Below are 22112 nucleotides of genomic sequence, written 5' to 3' on the forward strand. Positions count from 1 at the left end.
CGAAGTCAATCGATTATTTCTGGTGTAGGATCCGGTACGGGGATCGACAATAAATCGGAAACGGGGAAGAAACAGGATTCGCCAACAGAATTACATCAGGAACATAGATGCGATTCGAGCGGCAAGGACAAGCCGACCGCTCACAATCTTCTCATGAATTGCGTAATCAGAGTGTTGAGGCATCTAGGCTGCCCGCACGGTTGCTTGGACGGGGTGCGCGGGCCTCAGGCTGATATCTGTCGCTCCCAGAGCCAGACTATTCTGACAAAACTGCATCGCGCGAGTTCCCGTCAATTCTCGCGATTCCTACGAACGATGATGCGAGAGCAACCGCTGACGGAGATCTTGGACTTCTTTCACGCGTATGTCGGATACTGCGTCGATCCGAGCTCATTGTTGTCACCGCTTAGTAAGTAAATTAAATACGAATTAAATACGTTGTACGTGACATAGAGATAACTCCGTTCTATACGAAGGAAAACAGATTTTTAATTTCGTGTTAATGCAGAAGACTTATTCTCTCGCTTTTCATCATATTCTTAGATCAAAAAAGAATGTCGGGAAAATCGCCCGACGTGGCCACCCAAAGTGGATACGCGACGAACTTCGGCGCCGGCATGATCGGCGCCGGAACCGGCGGAAGCGGAGTTGGTACCTCGAGCGGAAGCGGCGGCAACGTCATCGGAACAGCGAGCGGCGTCGCGACGTCGTACAATGCCGGTGGTTACGGGACGCGCGGTATCGAGGGACAGATCATGACCTGCGTCTTCAAGGTCTTGGTCACGCGTCTCATCGGTTCCACGAAGCAGTTGAAGGCGCAAGAGAACATCAGCCTCTACTGCGACGTGCGACAGTTGATGACATACGTCAAGGAGGCGCACGGTGGCATTTTCCGACGGGTTGCTTTAAGTGGAATCCTAGACTCCGCAGATCGACCGAATAAACGATGTAACAGCAACATGCAGACAACACGTGTCATAAGGTTTGTGGATAAATACGAAGGTTTTAATAATAGTTACGTGATTTTCTTAAAAAAAAAAAATACAATTTTTATTATAGTTTGATGAGAAATGAATAAACGTTTTTTAAAAACTCGCGGTCTTTTTACGTATTTATTAACTTCACAGACATATGCATCAATCGGATTTAGAGGAACACGCGGACATTGGAGGAGACACGTGTTTCACCGTTGACGACAGAGGCACGCGAAAATTCCTCTTTAAGAAAAGGAGCACATCATCCACTTGCGCTGTAAATATAATAATAATGATCGCACAATAATCACCCTGTTGTCTATCATTCTGTATGGTATTAAAATGGTTAACTGGGTAGGCGGGATCGAACTTGCAGAGTCTCCTCGAGACAGAATTGAGCGAGGACAACGTGAAGATTAGTCAAAGCCCATTGGGTAATCTGCGCAAGAAACATCACGTATTGACACCCAGGCAGAGCGAACGCAATTTAGGTATTGGCGAGCCTTCTCTGGGACCGCGGAAATCGACGCGATTTCAAATTGGCGGTATCGGTGAGCGGCGCGAATCATTTGCAGCAAACTGTGAGCCATTATATTGAATCATTTTGATCGGTTTTAGTTAACTGGTTCCGGAAGGAGTACAGTCGAACCGATTCTACCGATAGCCATGAAAGTAGCGAGTCGCCCACAGACGGCAGCTTTGTTAGGCAACCCAGCTTCCATTACGGTCATCATCGCAGTGCGTCCCGGACTGGTCGCGGGTAAATCGTTTATTTAAAACGCTAGCTCGCCTATATAAATTACTACATTATTTTAAAAAATAAAGAATTCCTTTTTAAAAAAGGCATAAAATGTTCATTGTTGTGTCTTTTCCGCGATGCTGTTTCGAGACTGCCGCTTGCGTTTTGAGAATTTGTGTGTAAGAGGGTTAAGCAAGTAAATTCGCGAATGTAATGTGCTATTTAATCAGAGCGCGCGCGGTAGCGCGCACCTGTAGAGTTCTAGTATAATAAATTATATATTGAGATGCACGCGATTGTTTCTTAGGGTTGGTATAACTTTGCAAAAGGCGAAACGTCGGATGGAAGATCAGTTGAATAAGATCGGTTTTGGAAAGAGCAAGAAGAAAGAAAGCATGGAAGAAACGCCCGGAAACTGTAAGATGGATTTATACTTGAATTTCATACAAATTAATTTTTTTGTGTATACCATCGCGTGTAAATTATTTCATTGCCATAAAACCGCGAATATTCATTTACCGTCGTATGCATCTGTTTTCCGATTAGATTTCAGTCGAAAGAATTCCATGGAGCTCGGCGAGGCTTGCAGAGAATCCGAATTTGTTGTACTGAAGGAGAGAAGATTGGTACCTCGCACCGCGGTATTTGAAGGAATGTTACGATTCTCCTTTCTCCTGGAGACCTGCCAGCCAGGCTCTGTTCCCGATTCTCATCTGATGGCGTCGCTTCTGGACCTTGTAATAATTACCTTGTATTTTTTAATTTCATATTTTTGCGAAGCGCAATAGAAATTAAGTATTTAACTATGCGATTACAGCCATACGCGCCGGTAGTATCTCGCGCTTGCCTGATCCTGGAATGCGCACATTTAGTGCATCAGTGCAACAAAGGCCACTGGCCTGCATGGATGAAACACAATTTTCCCATTTTTCGACCGTCGGTGCCGATAAACAGTCGGAACGCCTCCACTGCACTTAGACGTGTTCATATATTACAACGCACCGCGGGAAAATTATTTTATCAATGGGCAGAGGTACTTCTAATTGACATTTCGTCTTCATTGAAAGAATTTTTGGACAAAATAAAATACGAGATTGTTATTAAAACAGGCTATAGGGGCACGTTTGGAAGAGTTCTTGACCGAGGATAAGCAAAATATGGAGCAGATAACCAGCATAGTATCCGATGAAAGCAAACAGAGAGAGTTGATTCTGGAAGATGAGGAGGAAGATTTTCTTGATGACGGTAATACTCCTGTGCTCAAGATATCAGAAGATCAATTTAGCAGTCCAGATAGAACGTAATTAAAATTTAATAACTTTCAGCTAGCATAAATAATTATGGATCCCAATGTCCCTTCGCGTTACGTCTCGTCGCTTGCGTTCTGCTACTGGAAGTGACGGCGTTTCTGAGAGAGACTTACCAAACTCTACCGAAGTCGAGCAAACTGTTGACGAAGGAACGTCATCCGCCTTGGGAAAGAATGTACAGTCGAGAAGCAAATCGACGATGGAGCGTGGCTTTGTCATCCATGGGCCATTCACAGGCATCCGCGCAGAGTCTTCAATCTATAGCCGGCGATCGCGATGTTGTCGGTTAGTCTAGAACAATAAGTGATTAACGAGCGCGTTATTCTAAATAAAATCATCTTGTTTCGAAAAGCGGCCCACGAAGTATTTGACCGGCAAAAATATAAATTTATTCCATAGCGGAGCGCAAAATCAGTTTTGTCCTCTACGAACCTGATGAGTCTGAGGGAAGCAGCAAATCGAATGTTACGATTCAAGGTGAGGAAGCCCAGAATATCGAAAAGGAGAAAGCGAAGAGGATGCAGGCAGTGCATCCACAAAGTAGACCATTCCTCCTTCGTCGCAGTACTGCCAGCGCTGCAACTGGTTCGTTTAAGAAGAGAAGCCTTAAACTTCGTCGCAACACCAAAGAGGGCAAGGATACGGAGTGCGAAGCATGTAAGTGAAATCTGATAATAAATCGAGAATAATATAAATATTAATAAGTCCCTGTGAAAGATGGCACAATTAATTCTATCTAAATTACTCTTAATATCGTTGCAGAATTAATTTTGTTAACATTGATATTTATACGTTAAGTAATAATATTGCGTTCCATCTATAGATACGGTAAAACGGGCAGATTCGATTCAATCCAAGAGGAAAGTGAGCTCGCTCTCTGACAGAAGCGACACATCCGAACCCGGTGTCGGCGGCGAGATCAGTGGCGATGAATCGCCAGGCATTCTCAGCGACGATCAACCACCGGAGAGTCCGAGCGACAGCAACGAGACCGACGAAACCAATAAGAATTTCCCGTGGATGAAGGTGCTCGTGCAATTCGCCAATTCCTTCAATTTTTACTGCTCTCATCAGAACTTTTGCCATCCCTTCTGCCATCGACGACAAATGCGAGCTAGCAGCAGATTAATAAAATCGGTGAAGAAGATCTATGGAGAGGAATTTGGTATACTGAACGGTACGGGTTTGTTGGACATTGACACTGATAAGAAGGACGACAAAAAGGACAAACGCAGCCGCAAAGTATCTGACCAAACTAGCACGCAGGTGTCGCCTATTCGAAGGAAAGACAGCGTGGGACGCAAGTACAAGTAATAAAAATCTTTAAAAAGCTATTTGTTAATTGAATAAGTATTTAACTTATAAAATATTAAATAAATATTTTGCAAAATTAATAGAATATATATTAGCAACTTATTAAGTATTCTTGTCGACATATACAGATATGTGATTGTAAAAAAATCCGCAATTCAAAATTTATACATAAATAACTATCTTTTTTCAAATTATATCTGATGCCAATTTAATGGATACTTCTACAGGATAGAAAAAAATCTGGATGGTTCTCAATCCGGCCGATCAACTCAAAGGGATTCCTCGAAAGATCTCGTAGATCAGGATTTTGAAAGAGGCAAGGAATCCTTGAGAAGGGTCACAACAAAATATACTGTTGAAGAGGAGAAAGATAAAGAGCCACCACCGGTCTTGAAATACATAAGGACTCAAGTGAAAGATGCTTTTCACGCACCTTTGGCTACTTTAATCAAAGGGGCGGTCGTCATGACGGAAGATTTGTTCGTGGAAGTGCTGCCTGTTGCGTGGGAGCTCTTATTAGAATCCAATCAAGAAGTCGCCGCATCAGCCGCGGCACTTTTTATAGTATCAGCCGTACGGGCACCAAACCAGGCGAGCGATCTGATGCACAAGGGTCTTCAACATAACAACACTAGTGTGCGCATCAACGCAATTTTGCGATTTCAAGTTCTGTGGAAATTACGATACCAAGTGTGGCCGCGGATGGAGGAGGCGGCTCACTTAACTTTCAAAGTACCTCCGCCAGGAATAGAATTCACTTTGCCGTCACCGAAGATCGGAATTGAATCTTTACCGGTGGTCGATCCGCCCTGGATGCCCCAGGTCAAAACCAAAGTGGAGGAGGTCACTATCAATCAGGAACATCATGTGAGTGAATAAATATCTAAACGAGGACATTCAGGCCGATACGAGCCGATAAGCACATATTATTTTCATTTAAATTATAAAAAATATTATTAAATGGTTGGGTTAGGTAATTTCACATTTTCAACGGTTAATGGACTATCTACGGAATTCGTTTATTTTAGAGATCTTTGGTGACCGCGACGAAGACGCGGAAAAAACAACAGACCGAATTGATCACGAAGGCTCTTCAGGCACAGGACGATAAGAAGCGGGAAGAGAGAGAAAATTTTCTAATTACGACGATACCGATTACCGTACAAGCCGCTTACGAACCGAGCCCAGTGGGAGATGATCACGATGAAGGTATGTATACAATTCATTTTCTCTATGCATTTCTTGCAATATTTCTCTCCTTTTTTAATGAAGGTAATGTAGGGGACGAAGATGCAGCTGATACTGTTCCAAGGAATACTCAAACGCATCACGCCCAGTCAGCTCTTTCGTTGTTTCCGTCATCACTGTGTTCAGCGATCGTTCAAATTATTAATCTCTTGGACGATCCAGCAGTTTCTGACGATGGAAACGCGGTATACGAAGTGGCATATCAGGTAATGAAGTAAATTTGTGAGCTATTTTATATATTGTGTCATTCAACCCTGGTGAACAAAATTCTCATATTTTCTCAGAAATTTTCTAAGAACTTTTCATATTTTAAATTCATTAAGTTTAAAAAAAAAATATGTAAAATTTCTCAGATACTTTCAGAAATAATTGGATGAGGATTTTCAAAATATTTCAGTATTATCTATTTTTCTGATAAATTGCGCGGGTTTTGTCATATTTATTCAGATTTCTACAAAGATGTGTGGGTGGCAAACATCTGAAATATTTTATTATTATTTTATTTGAGTTTTTTCTGAAAAACGTTCTAATTCGTATAAAAAATTCTGAAAAATTCTGAGAAAGTTTTAAAATTGTCATAGAAATTCTGGTTAATAATATGAACAATTTCGAGACATTTTTCCATCAGGGATTCAGGGAATAATGTTAATTTATTTTATATATCAGGTAATCTGGAGTTGTTTGGTGGAAGATAGCGCTTTATTTCTTCGATACGTGCTGGAGCGTCTCACAAGAGAGAAGCAAGAGTTGATGTTCAAGATTTTGAGACATCTTATCAGATTTGTGCCGAAACTGCCGCAACAGGCTGCGTTCGCGCTGTACAATTATATTATTGGATATGTTATGTTTTACGTGCGCACTCCGCACGAGGAGGGCCAAAAATTAATTGGAACCGCGTTGTCAATCCTGTGGATGGTAAAATATATGCCTTTTTTCAATTATTCTATTTACAAACTTTATTTATTCATTATACAAAATTGCCAACGATGATTTTCTGATGTTAGGTGGTGCACAGTGTACACGGCATTATGTTTAAAGATCTAAAGCAAATCCTGCGGAAGGAACAGTGCGATGCGTCGATCCTACTTACGGCGAATGTTCCGTCAGCGAAAAAGATCATCGTTCACGGCCCACAGGATCCTGACGCCGGAGAAATACCCTCGCAGTTTCCGGTTGCGGAGGACACGCAATTTTGTCAGATACTTCGAGAGTCCTTGGACTTTTTCGGTGTCGAAGAAACAAAGCATCACGAGTATTTCCTCGTGGATTACAAGACGCGTGAGTTCCTTATTTTATATTTAACAATATTTACTGTGCAATAATAATTCATTCTGCTGATGTAGCTAAAATTTTTCATCAACTTGCAGATCAAATACACAATCCATCATCGTATGTTAGAGACTATTATTTCTTTAAGAGATCTCAATTCCCACAAATCGAACTCGTTCACATGAAACCGGAGGATGCGTTCAATGCGTTGCAACGCCAGGAATTGGTGCATAAATTTGTAGAAATAGGAAAGGTGCTATTGACCTGGGCGATCCTGAAGAATGTTGATATGGTAGTGCAAAGAGTTGTGTTTCTTCACGAAGAGCTCATGAAGCTACCGTCGTTCCCGCGAAAAGCGCTGGAAGCAGACTTGGATCTCTACAAAGGTGGCGAAATTGGAAGAGTATGTATCTAAGCTTTTTATTTACGCCTTGTCGATTTAAAAATTTATATATTAGATTGTTCGAAATAATATATATACGTTATATCTTATAAATAAATTTGAAATTTTCTTCTTTAGGAGCTTCTTGGGCTGGATGTGATGCATAAATTTATGTGGGTGAGGCTGATTGCGCGCATGTTCGAGGCCATGGCCGGCAATTTCGCGTATTCCGGTGATATACATCTTTTTTTGAACGTCTTGAATGGCGCCGTGATCATTCACAGCGAAGATTCCTGCATTCTACGCTATGTCATTGCGACCTACATAAACGCAGCGCATAATTTCAAAAATATCTTCTCGACAAACGGTTACTTGTTGATCATGCCGACCTTACTGCAACTATACTCAACGCATCAGACGAACAAGCTCGTGACGACCACCGTTGAATATGCCGTCAAGCAATTTTATCTCATGAACCGTAAACCCTTCATTCTACAGATGTTTGGCAGTGTCTCTACTATATTAGATACGGATATGATAAGCGTCCATGGCGAGGCTCATAAGGTTTGTTTTCTTTTATCGATAAATAAAAAATATACATTCAAATATTTCTAGAAAATAATATTGATTGTGATTTTGTTAAAGGTTCCAGCTACGTGCCTGTTTAACTTGTTATTAAGTTTGGAAACTCCGTCGCCGGATCCACTCAATATAGGAGAATTAGTGAAAGAAGAGAAGCCTTTGAAAGCGATAGACTTTTGTTATCACGATGAAAACGAAATGGTCGACGTACTCGATTGTATATCTCTCTGCGTGATGGTAATAGCTTACGCACCTGACTCGATCAGAGGCCAACAAATGCTGGTAAGATATCCGCGTAATGTTGCTATTTTACGTTGCCGTTAATTTTTATTTTATCAAGTGTGTGATGTACATACACTGCTTTTTTTTTATAGACAATATTAGAAGCGATACTGCCGTGCTACGTTCAGCAAATCCAACTACCCACGTACAATAAAGAAGGCAAAACAGAGAAGGAGATAATAAATCAATTAGCGATTGCAGTTAGGACATTAGTCAACAATTCCGAAGCATTGACAAAGTATGAATTAAATTTATCACAATTTGCTTCTCTTACAATTTTTCGCTTCTTTTCTAATACCACTTAATAAAATCAATACCTCGTTAATTCTCACAGATATTATAACGGTCCGCAAAAATCAAGTCCCGAACATAAAGGCTCCAGTCAAAGGAATTATGGTAAAGGTCCGTATTCACCGGGTTTCGATTTCGAAGACGACACTCACACGAAGTACATGGAACACTCGAAAGCTCGACAATTTTACGATCGAGACGAGGATTTTCATAAGAACGAGTTTAGAAGACCCCGCGACACCTTATTAAATATGGTCGGAGATTTTGTAGCTCGTTGTTCCGCTCGTTTGGCAGAGCTCAATAAGAAGTCTCAGGATGGAAAAACTATCGAGTTGCTGGATTCAAAATGTCATGTGGTAAGTTGACGATTTTTCATTGATCTTTGTAGCGTATATTTGCAAGCGTTTACTTTATCTTGCAGACAATGAATTTAATAAATAATAAAGTGTTAACAACATTTTATCTATTTTTGATTAATATGTTTTTTTGTATTTTTATTCTTAATATGTTTATATTTGTTATTAGAAGATATTTATGTAAAGGGTTTAGAAAATAATTTTTACTTTTTAGCGCCTGGCTGATATCGCTCATAGTCTCCTGAAGATTTCTCCATACGACCCGGTCACTATGGCTTGCCGTGGTCTCAAACGATACATGAATGACATTCTTCCTTCAACCGAGTGGGCGGGCGACGAAATGAGACCGGCGCTAACGCTGATTCTCAGGAGATTGGATAAGACTTTCAGTAAGATACACAAGAAACCATCGATCAGAAGGAATACCGATTGGGTCGCTGCCAGTGATCTTTTGAGAGGGGTGTACGAAACTCTGTCGAAGAGTCCATATATCGCGCACTTTCAATATTTAAAGACGTTGTTGTCTACTTGTCAGGTATCATGAATCACTTCTTCTGTTATTCAGATCTACTTTAATTTACTTGAATTTCAATTTTAATTGTCGTTAATTTTTTTAGGCTTTAATTGTCGGCGACAATCTATCTGAAGATTTAACTTCGGCTTCCACAGCTGCATTAATGAGCAAACTACCCGTACCACTTCCGCCACCGCAGTTTTGCTCGACGGTGTTACGTCTGATTGCTCTACACGTGATATCCTTCGGCGAGGGATATTCATTGGAAAATGTTCTCGGTGGTCAGAACATGTTCGCTACTCAAACTCGCACGGAGAATGCCCTACTGAACTTGTTGATACCATTGTTTCTGCGCGTTGGAACTGGGAGAAAAGGTAAAACAATGCATTGCAACGTTTGGGAGAACGACATTATGAACGAATGTTATCTTAAATTGATATCTTCAGACGTGCCGAAACTGAAACAATCGGACATCTCATTTGCTCTAACGACTGTATTGAACGCACTTTGGCCGCCGGGTGCAAAACCGATACCATTGACGATGCAAAGACCACCGACGGACACAAGGACCGGTAGTATAACATTCACCGCGAGAGATCCGAAGGCTTTGACGAAAACATCGTTAACATTATACCAGGTCGCATTTCTGGGTAAGATTTATGTGAAGAAAGCAGATATTTGCAAAAGTTAGAAATTAAATTAGTATATATATAGTTTCTATAAAATTATTTGTTATGTGAATGATACGTATTTGTTGCTCTCGTGAGCGATATATATGCTTAATACCCGAATGTTTGATTCCAGCGCTTAAAATAATGACGATATGTTTTGAAACCGAGCTGAGAACGGAATGGCGAATAATTCTACGCGCGATGCGTCTTTTGAACAAGCGCAACGAAGCTTCCACGTATCTCTGGAATTTCATAGAATTTATTGTGACGCACCGCACAGCATTGTACATTCAAATGCTCCCGTTCATCGTTTATAAAATTGGACAAGCGCCGATATCCGAGCACGAACGAAATATGCACACCATCATACGCGAGAAGATCAACGGAAGCAGTACAACCGTGCCAAAATCGCGGGGCGCGCTACTGATGGATCTTATTCACGAGTTAAAGAATCTAAAGCAGGAAATTGAGAATCGAAGATGCGGTTAGTGTGTTAGCAATGTTGAAAAACTTAACAATGACATTCACGAGCTTTGGTAAAAAAAAATTTCGCGTTTATTTTTGTCGTGCTGATCCCAATTATTTTATGGCAGACTCGAAAACGCGTTTAATTTTAATTAATTAAAATGTTTACTCTCAAAAGTTAAATTGATTAAGAATTTTTCAATCAAATGCTTTGTAATTTCAATGTACAGATGAGATGCAACCGGAACCTAAGAGAAGCGTGGATATGCATCCGATAACCGAAGGCCAACCGCGTACTCAGAGGCCGTCTCTGTTGATGGATCTTCTAACCGGCGATCTGGGATCGAGAGCTCACATGAATCGTACGCCCGCTGAGACACCAGTGTCTCATTCCACAGCAGCTCAATCGCAGTCTCATTCAACTCAATCCAACACGAGTAGCACTGTTAAGACAACGCATCCCACTCAAGTAACAGCACCGCCGAACGGCACTCGCATTGGTGGTACTACATTATTGATTTCTCTGCTGTTTTTATTATAAAGATTTTCATACATATACATATAATTAAAATATACAATTAAATTTCAAAAAGTATACACATATATTAACAAGTATAATTTATTATGTATTATTGCTATTTTCTTCTTTTTTCCCACGTATTTTTTTTTAACAATTGTAGTAACATCTTATAATTGCAGGATCCTTATCGAGCACCAGCGCTGGATCTGCCACTCTGCGTGAAGTGAGCGAGACAATCGCCGGGGAAACCGGTGCCGAGCAGCCGCCGTCGACGACAGGTATTCCATCATTTTCGAGAAATCCTACAAAGAAGGTCTCGAACTGTCGATTATGGTCGATGCGACTGCAAGCCTCTCGCATATGTTTCATTATTGTCGTACGCGCAGTACGAAAAAATCGCTGACCGTTACCACAGTTGGATCGAGCCATTGTCTATAGACCACTGCCAACAAGTCGTTCCTCTTTTTCTTAGCAACGATGATTTTCTTCCTTTACGTTCGTGCAGGTTTCTCGCGCGGTTCTTGCACAACGAACGCAATTGTCTTCACTTCATTTTCCTCTTTACAGCGAGGCTTGCAACTTGAAGAGTTTAGTCGTTCTCCTTTCGTTTAGGGGCGAGAATACTCTCGTCTCGGACGAGATAGCGATGTCCCACCATCGGGAAAAGATCCCTCGATTAATCGCATTAATCATTTAAGGCGTCGTTTTAGGCATTAAGTCGTTCGTGCCTTTCTCTTTCTCTTTTTGATCGTATTATTGACACATTGATCATTACGTTGCTTCCATTGCTAGCTAGGGAACGGAGGTAAGCGGACCGATTCTACAAATCAATCAAATTCTAACACGATCTATGATATATATCCTGCTGGTGTGTGCCCCTCTCACGCTTATCACTTTTTTGTAATTTTGATCATATCTCGATCGCTCGCCCTGTCTCTTGCGTCTCGCCTACCTCGGTCTTCGCCTACTTCTTATTGCCTCCTTAATTCACTTTCACCGTGAAACGAGATTGTTGAAACATTGATTAAATAGCGATTTAATCATCATTTGTGATGGAATTAAAAGATGGCATAAAATCAAGGAAAAGATTGTAAAATTGCATGAAAATATTATCATATAACAATATAATAAGCGCTCTTAAAAAAACTGTAGAGTACGCAATCTCATTTCGCGGTATTTTCTTTTAGAACACTGATCTGATATCTATTATCGTCTTCTTTATCACGTTTTATACGCAAACTCATAAGGAATTTATTACATAGCAGTATTTAGACAATGGTAATGTCCAACAGTTGGTACCCTTACTGATCGTTGCGTAGTCACTCTCTACTACGTAGTTGCTTCGATGTTCTATCGCTTTCTTCCTTTACTCGACAGCACGTAACTAACTGTCATTAATTGTTTTCGCAGTTAACACGACGACAACATGTGTATCGGTGTCAACAATTCCATATCAATACACTTGATTTCAGCAATCTTCTCTTAGCCCGGAGGATATACTTCAACTAATTACTCAGATATCACGAGAACCTTTGAAATTTTTCGTCCTATTATTGCTTGCTCTAACAATCTTTTTACAACATAATCTGTCAATATTTAATATATCTTTTCTAATCGAAGCAACATCGTACAGGTGTTTACAGCAATTCACATATCTATGTCGTGCATATGTTAATATCGTGCAATACTTTGTCTCATTGGAATTTTCATCACGTTACTATTTGCCATCATTTTTATTGATTAGAAGATTAAGATTAATATATGTGTATGGATACAATGTCACTTCGGGACTCATATGACATATAATTTTAAGATACATCGAGAAAACACACAAAATTTCGTACAAGATATCATAAATCGCTCATAAAGTCTTAACTATAAATTTAGCAGCTTCATTTCCGCCGACAAAATCATTAAGGCATTACACTTTATCGCATCACACTTAATCGATGTGTTCCCAAGACTCAGGCTCGAAGTGTGCAACATCGACACGATGTACGGATCGTGAACAACGTATCGACGATGATTACTATATCGTGGTCTGTCTTAATTGTTATCCCTTCCCTCATATTAGACGTTCGATGTGGCATGTTTCAGATAGATTCCAATCATCTACTAGCGATGAACGTAACCATGTTAAGCTTCATTCTATCTTACCTCACCAAAAGGCGCCAAAGCTGCGCTTTGTCTCTTCCGTAGAGTTTAGAAACTCATCAGGTAAATCCCCAGTCCCCGCTTTAGCTTATACACGATATATATACTTATTAATATGTCCCTTGGAAGACTCCCTCTCCTTTTTCCAACATCGTACAGTATCTAAATGTTACTGCAAAAATAGATGAATTGAAGAAATTTGCAGAGGTTTTTATTCCAGAAGATTGAGCTTTTTTCAGTCTTCGTTTTCAAGAAATAAAAGTGCTGCGATCAAATCAATCGGTGAAAAGTTTGACTTTGAAAATATGATTTAAAATTACAACTACAGAAAAAATTACAGAATGGATTTCTATTAAATTTATTTAATTCATCTGCTTTTTGTGTAGTAATGTCGACATATCGCACAAACTATAATCTACTTTTCACTAATATCATTACCGCGTTCTTGCCGAACCGACAGCTTTGAACAGAAATTTAAAAAAAATGCAAGATTGTAGAAAATATTTCTTTTGTTTTTTACTTTAGTTGTATTGGTTGTTATTCATTTTGTATATCCGCACATTATAGAACAATCATTCTTCATCATGTAAAATTATGTAGAAATTAAATTGCATATGGATAAATTCGTAGTTTAGACATTCCGTAAATTTAATTACGGCAGCTATTGCATGAAGTAAAAATTATAATGTTTTTTGATTATTTTTTTTATTAAACTTTATAAGTTATGTTTCAACTTAATTAGTTTATTAAGAAAAAATAGTTAAAGCTAGTTACTTGCATCGCACTACGTTTCATCTATTAAATAACCAGTACAAACTACCATTGTTAACATTTTTTTTCCAGAAAATAGAAGTTATATTTCTGGAATAGTTTAAGAGTAGAAATATTCAAACTTTACGTTTGACACGTAACATGACAAGCACTTCGTTTCTATTTCTCTTTATTTTACATTTAATTAATTCTGTCAGTTTGCAAGAGGTTTTTCATGCAATTCTTCTGACAAATATTTGTTCCTCCGATATCTAGTGCGCGGATATGTAACACAAGCACATGTAATCTTGTAAAATTGATTTTTAGCGCCTTGCAATATGAAACAATTTGTTTCGTTCGCAAATACAATCTTGCATGCACGTAACAGACACTATAATATCTTCTAGAAGAATATTAATTATTAATACGCCCCGATTTTTAATATGCAACGTACATACGATATCGCATTCTATACATACAGTAAAATTTCTCCATCATCCTGTCAATTTTTATAAGACGTTCTCTGCACAATAATATTTTCTAAATTAATGTCTCATTTTTTTATACTTATATATCCGTGTTTTTACAAGCATGGAAACATTTTAATCTCTCTCAAATATGAATATATACTTATTCACTAAATATGAAAGTCGAAATATTTTGTTTCAGAATTAACGATCTAAATGTCACTCGATTCCAAAAGAGAATGCACCCTAAAATTTTCTTTTCTATGTAATTCCTTGAGAGTCAAAAAATGTATAAAGATTCCAAAGTAGAGTATATTTATAATCGTGAAAGAGAATTTACGTTTATACTAGATGTACATAGTACCATGTTACATCAAGCACGGGACGCGGGTGTTAATATATATTATTTCTTGCGCACTTAAGAAACAAAACTTGAATCATACACTTCGAAAAAGGAGCATGAGTAGATGGAACGTAGAGTAGAATTCGTGAATAAGACGGTAGACGCGACATGTGTGATCGTCGACTGTCCTGCCAGGGGAGACGATGACGGGCCAGCTAAGTCCAAGCAGTCCGACCGAAGACAGCTCCGGAGAATTACGTACCGACAGGCCTCGCTTACAACGTTCTATGGGCCAAAGCAAGAAGACCTTCCGCTTAAGAAAAAGTCGAAAGAGTCGCATTGAGGTGATGACATTTACGTATATATTTCTCAGTGCTTCCTTCATCATTACTGCGTTACAGAATTTCTCAGTTTTGCATACAGCTTCTCTCGACAATCCTCACTGTCGTCGTCCTTTACTTTTAATTATAACTTAGCTAATTATTTATAGCGTATTAAACTCTGAATGTAACTTGCAGACATAGAATACTATCTTTCAGACGACGCAGATGAAGTTGGAACCGTTGGATACGGCAATCGCAGAGCAATCGACGAGTCAACCGAAAGCGACGATGCAGGTGTCATCGACGGTGGATCCGCTGTCATCTAACATCCCATCCAATTCCTCGTCTATTCGTTCCAGGCGAAGTTTGTCTATTCGCAAGTCGGACGGAGACAAAAACTCCAACGCGCTTGCGGATCAGCAGCAATTCCATGGTGCGGCGCATCAGCACCACCATTGTCACTACTTTCATCACCAGCATGTGCATCCTCAGGTGTCAGACGTATCCTGGGATGAAGACACGTCCAGTACTTCCGGATATCGTGAGTCGTACAGTATGCAGATCGTGTCACTGGATGGTGCCAATGCTCGTTCGGGCCAGGCACCGCCCTTGGCATCGCCGGATTTAAATGACATGCCATCCACGAGCAGCACGACCACCAATTACATAGCCTTCGACGGCAGTTCCCCGGATTGTTCGATTAATGGCAGCGGAGGCGAGAAAACCGTTCTGTTAACTTCGAGCCAGGGAACGACTTCTCAACATTCCTTGTTGATGGTCTTTCCAAATCAAGATGAAGATACGTTAATATAAATCGTAAAATCCGTTGACACTTGATTGAGACTGATAATTTAATGTAATTGACGTGAGAAGTAAGAATTTTTAAATAATTGGCAATTCAAAATGACGTTTAAATATCCGGATTAATATGTGGAGGATTATATAAGATGTCTGAATCTATTTATCTCTTAAATCCTCCGTGACTAATAAGACGTATGTGTTCCATCGTAATTTGACACGAAAAATGTTTTTATACTAATCAGATTTATTTTACTCTATAGCAAACACTTTAACGTGAGGCGTATATATCCCGATAATTAAGTTGCGTGGAACACATACGTTCTGTTAATTATAGAATTTTTGCGAAGTAGCCGATATATAGTATATATTTTGAATAGTCTTTGAAATATCTTTTAATAAAAATCGTTAAGCATGCAAAGAGATCAAATCGGAAATGATTCGTAAAATCTAGCACGTTTGATCACATGCATTTCGATGCTTTTAAAGAGTTTAGAGGTATTGCAATAGGTATTGTAGTAGGCCTAATCGTTTATATGCTGTGATTGTATTATACAGGCATATTTGAAATAAAACACTCTATAAATATACGATTTGATTTACATATCCAACGTATTACATACATTAACTGATTTCAACATGACACGTCAGTGCAATTGCGTTGAGGTAGATCAACGCTAATATCTGCTAGAACGAATGCTACTGCTGCGAATAAGGCTGTATTCATATCCAGAGCTTTCGGATTTTCCGCCAGCATAGTGTCCGCGTTCGTATGATGATAATAGAAATATTTTTCATTTCGATTCAAAAGACCGCCACCTGGTACGCCAGCTTTAATCCAGAATGATATATCAGGCGCTGTGCATGGGCTCTTCAATTTCATGTCACCCAACGGAGCTAACAATCTAGAAATATAAAAGAACCTATAGCTTATTTGGTAAAATAATGTGGTATAAAAATAGCAAACGTTTTTCTTAAATTTGAAAAATTTTCAAAAGTACACATAATATAACTCAATAATGAAGAATTAATTTTTGTATTGTAGTAATACCTGGGTATAAATCAGACGAAAATGAAATGTAAAAATATTGTAGCGATGTAATCGATAAAAGAACTAACCGCATTATTCTCTGGAGTATACACTGGACCTTCTCGTCTCCTGAGAACTCGAGGCCCATGGGCGCGAAAGTGCCGAAATCGGATTCCATCACGAATTGCATGTTTCCATTTTCTGCAGTGTGATTTCGTATGTACTGCTCCGCTCCGAGAAGGCCAAGTTCCTCGGCGGTCCACATTATCATTCTGCAATGTAAATAATTTGACATGTAACAAAATGCTTGTAAAAAATAATAATTTTATATCAATAATAATCAATTAAATTATATCGTACCTATACTTCGAGATATTTTAGGCTGCGGTCCACTTGACGCTACAAATGCTTCGAAGCATTCCTCTTCTCTTTTCTTTCAATGAAGAAAGAAGGAGAAGAAAAATGCTTCAAAGCATTTGTAGCGTCAAGTGGACCTTGAACATTTGCCCTAATTAAAAAGAATTATAAAAAGAGATTTATATATATCAAGCTATAAAATTATAACAAAAACCAATTGAAAATAAACAAAAAATACGCGGAACGTTCCAAAGTTCAACCAGCTATATTTTAATAAGCTAATAAGTTACCTTATCGTTCTTCGCGGCCGGAGGCCGAGATGTTTCAGCACTTTCAATGCGGTCCAGGATATGAAAATGCCACCTCCGTCATCCAGCGCGCCTTCTCCAACATCCCAACTGTCTATGTGTCCAGAAACGACGACTGTCTTTTCGGGCGCGCTAGAGCCGGTGATATCCGCTATAACGTTTCGCGACTGTGTATCGGGATATGTTTTCGCTTCCATTTTCAAGTTTATCACTATCGTTTCACCTAGAAAGTAACGCCATTAGTTATAGTTAGAAGATCTCACAAAATATTTCTTTATTATATTCGTTACCTCGGTCAGCCATTCTACCCAGAAGAGTCGCGTCCTCGACAGTTATACAAGCAGCTGGGATTTTAGTAACGTTCTCTGCGTAACTCATCATACCGGTGTGCGGAGTGTACAATGAAAATGGGGTTACTGATCTGATCAAAGCAGCCACAGCTCCCAATTCTGCCGCTCTTACGGCTCCCGAGCTTCTATATTCTACGGTCTCTCCATACGAGACAAACTTTTGATTGTACACGACGATTTTCCCGGGAACCTAATAAATTTATTTAAAAATTATTTTAATATAATTATGAACAGAAGTGTGCGCTGCATAAGATATATCTCGGTTTTTTATACGTTAAATTTACCTCTTCCGCCCTTTTCATAAGTTCTGCGAAGCTATTTACTACGATAGCGTCAGCAGTTATGCCTTCTTCCGAAGTGCCGACACTGTAACCCAGCCCTAATAACGCCAGATTTTTCAACCGTGGTTGCAAAAGAGTCGCAGATTCCGAGCCTCTAAATATTCATATTAATGCGACCATCACATTTGTCTTTTATTTTGAAGTTATTTAATTTTAATGTGCATTTTAAGATTTGTACCTGACCCAACGAGGTACGGTGGCCGTTTCACCATGAACATTACCTAAACCTAAAGCGATCGATTTGTTCAATACGTAATCAATAGAGTCTTCAAGAACTTGGGTACCGGTGAACCGTGGGCCAAATTTGTCAACGAACGTCGCCAAATCTTGCCATGTAGCTCCTTTGAAAGAGCCTTGAGTACATTCATCGATTATTCTCTGCACGGTCGGCGCATAAGAGTCTATCTCTTCAATTAAGCTGGTTGGCAGATAACAACTGTCCTCGGCGTGTTGTGCCATTATCATCGACTGGACACATAACAGCCATGTAAAGATAATGCTCTTTCGTGTGTTACACATTATCACTAAACCCGGTTTTCCTGTACCACGAATATTGCGTATTATTATATATATAAGTTACATTTATTATAGAATTATTATGGGAAACGTTGAACATGTTAAATATTAAAATCTGTTGCAACACTAATTCATCAATTACGATATCTGATTGCGATAATTATAAACACAAAGTGGGACGATAAGCACGTTTGTATCAATAATTGCACGATATAACTGATTCAACAGATCGATATTAGAACACAAGAAGAAAGTCATCAATTCCAGGCCGATTTGGCAATACTTGAATAAGTAATAGCTAGCGCAATCGCAATGACTTGTGTTTTCGTTCGCGACGTTATATTATTATATTCTATCATTGCAGTATATATAGAGAGACATTTAATATTAAATATAATTACTTAAATTTTACACTTTTCAAATACAATTAAAATATTTAAAACTCATAAATTTTTCAAACACGTTACGTGTATTGACAGAATAAAAATTTTTATTCTGTCAAAAAAATACAACGTATAACTTATATTTAACAAAAAAAATATTTAATTTTTAAAACATCTATTTTTAGTCTAAATTAAAATTTTGAAAGAAAAAAATGCTAATTTAATATAATTGTAATTTATATTTTTAATGTTTATTACTTCCCATTATTTTTTACACAACTTTCAATAAAATATTCTTACCAGGTATGTCTTTCACAATATGTACGTTAAATACGTACTTATAACGAAACACCTCGAGAGGAAGGTTGTTTTTGCTTCCCGTACTGAAATGGTACTAATTGACAGACGTCGAGGTGGGTTTAACGATTGCCTGAGCAATTGTTGAATATATGATAAATGTTGATAAATTAGGTTTCAGAATTATCTTCATGATTAATGATTGTAAAGTCGTCCACTTATTCTGGGACGGTTTTCAAAATATATGTGAAAGTGACGTATTTTAATACAATTATGTACAAAATTTATAAATGCAAATATTTTAAATTAACAAAAGAAAAAAATTGGTGTTAAACAACTGGTCTACGTCAATATACATACGTATATATGATATATAGGTAGATTCGTGGTATAAAGAAAATTGTCGTTCGGAGAGTTACTTTATCAGACTACGGTTATAACAAAGCTATTCAGGAATGAAAAGGAAAAAGTGTTTTTTTTTTTTTTAATAATTAGTGAATCTTTCTTTGCAACTAAACACACACACATTAAAACCCTTTAATATTTATCAATTTAAAACGCAAAATATTGATTTATACGTACATTAATATACTGCGCTAGCAAATGTACAATCTAGTTGCGACAACCTCCGCTTCGACGTTCACTTGAGTGACTCCTTTCTAACGTCTTCCTGTTCTGTGCTGCAGACTGTGACTTTACGTTTTCGTTATGAGTCGAGGTTTAACAGACACGTAAAACGTAAATGACATATAGCGCACCGTTACGCTGGTTACGCACAGTTGTGCAGTGATAACTCTACGTGTTGCGAGATGTCCACTGATGTCCACGGAACGATCTGATCATCGATATCAAAGATAAAAGTGAAGTTATCATTCATCACGATAAAGATGGACATTGCATGATTTTGCCGTTTTATCTGCAAAGCAAGCTCGCTTGTAACAATTCCGACCTTGATTCCGACATGTCCGATTATTTTGCGGAGATGGGCTGGACGCCTCTGGGTGACGGAGAGACGCCGAACCATCTGATTCAAATGGCACGGTTCCTGCGGGATTTTGGCATGTGGGACTTGGTCGGACAGGACACGGAACTTCCACCACCAGCGTCGAAGGAGGCGGTGGCAAATTTACCGGAGATTAAGATTGAATCCGGTGCGACGAAGCAGTGTCCGGTTTGCCTGAAGGAATTCGAAGCGGACAGTAAAGCGAAATCGATGCCCTGCCATCATGTGTTTCATCAAGAATGTATCGTACCGTGGTTAGAGAAGGTATTAGAGGAAAATAATATTGAAAAAAATTATATAAAAACTGCATTGGTGTTATTAAAATAATAATAATAGTTTGAATTGGAATGTGCGAGGACTTGCGAGCAATTATAATTATTTGTACAATTTTATTTAACTTTAATTGCGTTTTCAGACTAACTCGTGCCCGCTCTGTCGATACGAATTGCCAACAGACGATGAAGACTACGAAATGTACAGAAAAGAGAAGAAACGAGCGGTAGAAAGAGAGAAGGACTTGGAATCATTGCATAATTCTATGTTTACGTAAATATTTAATTGAAAAGTTATCTTTCATTCCATATCTTAAGCTAAGGATGATATCACTACAATTAAAAATATTCACATTATTCGTAAGTTAGAATCTTGAATTACTGGTAGTCGGAAAGATAGTCAGCGATTGTATAATCAATGTAATGATTTATACTTCTTGTTCATTAAAGAAAGTGTCTTGTAATCAAAAAGATATAAAAAACAAATATGTAAAACATATATATTTTGTATATACTGTACATCTAAAATACGATATTGTGCCGAGGATTTCAACAACCTCTGATTTGTGGTGCGAAAGACGATTGAATAAAGAGACATGAATTATTAATAGGAAATAATGTTTATTATACAGTGTACATATTTATTAACTTCATTTATTTTTATTTCTGTTATAAATTTTATATTAATAATTGTATTATATTTTTTTGCCGAGCGACGAATGCCTTGATCAGTGTGCGCTTAGACTATAACAATCTCCGTAAAAAGTATAGAAACTTCTGATTTTTATTTTGTTCGTTTGGTTTATTCTTCTATTCCTCTTTCTCTCCCTTTCTCCTGTCTCCGTCTTCTCTCACTCTATTTATTCTTTCTCTTTCTTCCTCTTTTCTTCTCTCTCTTTCTCTCTCTCTCTTTCTCTCTCTCTCCCCCTCTTTCTCTCATTCACACGCTCGTTCGCTCATTCTCTCGTTTTCTCGCACGCATTCGCTCAGTCTCTTTCTCACCGAAACACGATCGCTATGAACCATATCACCAAAGAGAATTGCCAAAATATGTTGCGCTGAAAACGGCATAATCGTTCGGCATATATAAATAATAGTACTGATGTCGAAGTTAAAGTAATTGGCGGTTTATTCATTATCTTTTTTTTTCACTCTCGTATCGGTGACGACACTCCGAAAAAAAAAACGACACACCGCCGCTGTCGCGCCCACATGGATGCGACCCTTTCGTAGTTTTTTTCCCCCTTACCCATTTCCCTCTCCCCCTCACAATACTTCACCCTAGAGGGGGTTAGTATGTTATCAATTATTTATATATAATATGCGTAATAATATAAATAATGTCGTTAATATATCTATGATGATTACCGTTTCTTTAATGATAAACTATCTTGAATGATACACTTCTCTGCTAATGGCCATGTCCGTAATAGCTAGTTATGTAATCTGTATGCGAGCTTCAAGTGGGATAAGGTACGTCGTACAGTACTTTCGGCTCGGCAT

The 22112-nt window shown here is 38.6% G+C and overlaps 3 protein-coding genes across 9 annotated transcripts in view; 2 read left to right on the plus strand and 1 right to left on the minus strand.

Annotated features, from left to right (window-relative positions):
• Unc80 (unc80, NALCN channel complex subunit) overlaps positions 1-16342 on the plus strand; it is a 25552-nt gene extending 9210 nt beyond the window's left edge. For 3 of the 5 annotated variants that reach the window (XM_077402196.1, XM_077402198.1, XM_077402199.1), the window contains exons 21-51: positions 29-409; positions 544-982; positions 1128-1251; positions 1333-1525; positions 1593-1734; positions 2021-2130; positions 2260-2450; positions 2531-2746; positions 2823-2958; positions 3039-3308; positions 3423-3680; positions 3847-4333; positions 4565-5204; positions 5366-5546; positions 5610-5791; positions 6252-6500; positions 6590-6863; positions 6953-7257; positions 7375-7800; positions 7882-8100; positions 8193-8338; positions 8435-8747; positions 8962-9282; positions 9365-9635; positions 9708-9911; positions 10066-10416; positions 10628-10900; positions 11097-11195; positions 13015-13134; positions 14827-14975; positions 15171-16342. In XM_077402196.1, the coding sequence (XP_077258322.1) occupies positions 29-409; positions 544-982; positions 1128-1251; positions 1333-1525; positions 1593-1734; positions 2021-2130; positions 2260-2450; positions 2531-2746; positions 2823-2958; positions 3039-3308; positions 3423-3680; positions 3847-4333; positions 4565-5204; positions 5366-5546; positions 5610-5791; positions 6252-6500; positions 6590-6863; positions 6953-7257; positions 7375-7800; positions 7882-8100; positions 8193-8338; positions 8435-8747; positions 8962-9282; positions 9365-9635; positions 9708-9911; positions 10066-10416; positions 10628-10900; positions 11097-11195; positions 13015-13134; positions 14827-14975; positions 15171-15767 (8267 nt within the window). In that variant the 3' untranslated portion in view covers positions 15768-16342. Of the gene's footprint in view, positions 1-28; positions 410-543; positions 983-1127; positions 1252-1332; positions 1526-1592; positions 1735-2020; positions 2131-2259; positions 2451-2530; positions 2747-2822; positions 2959-3038; positions 3309-3422; positions 3681-3846; positions 4334-4564; positions 5205-5365; positions 5792-6251; positions 6501-6589; positions 6864-6952; positions 7258-7374; positions 7801-7881; positions 8101-8192; positions 8339-8434; positions 8748-8961; positions 9283-9364; positions 9636-9707; positions 9912-10065; positions 10417-10627; positions 10901-11096; positions 11196-13014; positions 13135-14826; positions 14976-15170 lie in introns of all 5 variants that reach the window. The other 2 variants (XM_077402197.1, XM_077402195.1) reach the window with 2 other exon arrangements.
• LOC143895226 (carboxypeptidase Q-like) lies at positions 16264-19933 on the minus strand. 3 transcript variants are annotated; one of them, XM_077402205.1, is made up of 8 exons: positions 19917-19933; positions 19376-19467; positions 18317-18677; positions 18082-18232; positions 17738-17987; positions 17430-17670; positions 16872-17054; positions 16264-16657 (listed from the first exon to the last, which is right to left on the minus strand). In XM_077402205.1, coding segments are annotated over exons 1-8 (1551 nt in total). In that variant the 5' UTR covers positions 19919-19933; the 3' UTR covers positions 16264-16386. The 3 variants fall into 3 exon arrangements, with proteins under 3 accessions (XP_077258331.1, XP_077258333.1, XP_077258332.1); XM_077402207.1 differs by lacking the exon at positions 19376-19467 and having other exon boundaries at positions 18317-18606; positions 19913-19933; XM_077402206.1 differs by lacking the exon at positions 19917-19933 and having other exon boundaries at positions 19338-19486.
• Positions 19934-20045: 112 nt separating this feature from the next.
• Positions 20046-21396, plus strand: LOC143895235 (E3 ubiquitin-protein ligase RNF181-like). Its single transcript, XM_077402227.1, has 2 exons — positions 20046-20601; positions 20753-21396. The coding sequence occupies exons 1-2, from the start codon at positions 20233-20235 to the stop codon at positions 20885-20887; spliced, it is 504 nt and encodes a 167-aa protein (XP_077258353.1). The 5' UTR covers positions 20046-20232; the 3' UTR covers positions 20888-21396.
• Positions 21397-22112: the final 716 nt, after the last annotated feature.

Source organism: Temnothorax americanus, unplaced genomic scaffold (genome assembly GCF_048541705.1).
Source record: "Temnothorax americanus isolate GAGA-0224 unplaced genomic scaffold, ASM4854170v1 Scaffold15, whole genome shotgun sequence".
Classification (NCBI taxonomy): Eukaryota; Metazoa; Arthropoda; class Insecta; order Hymenoptera; family Formicidae; genus Temnothorax; species Temnothorax americanus.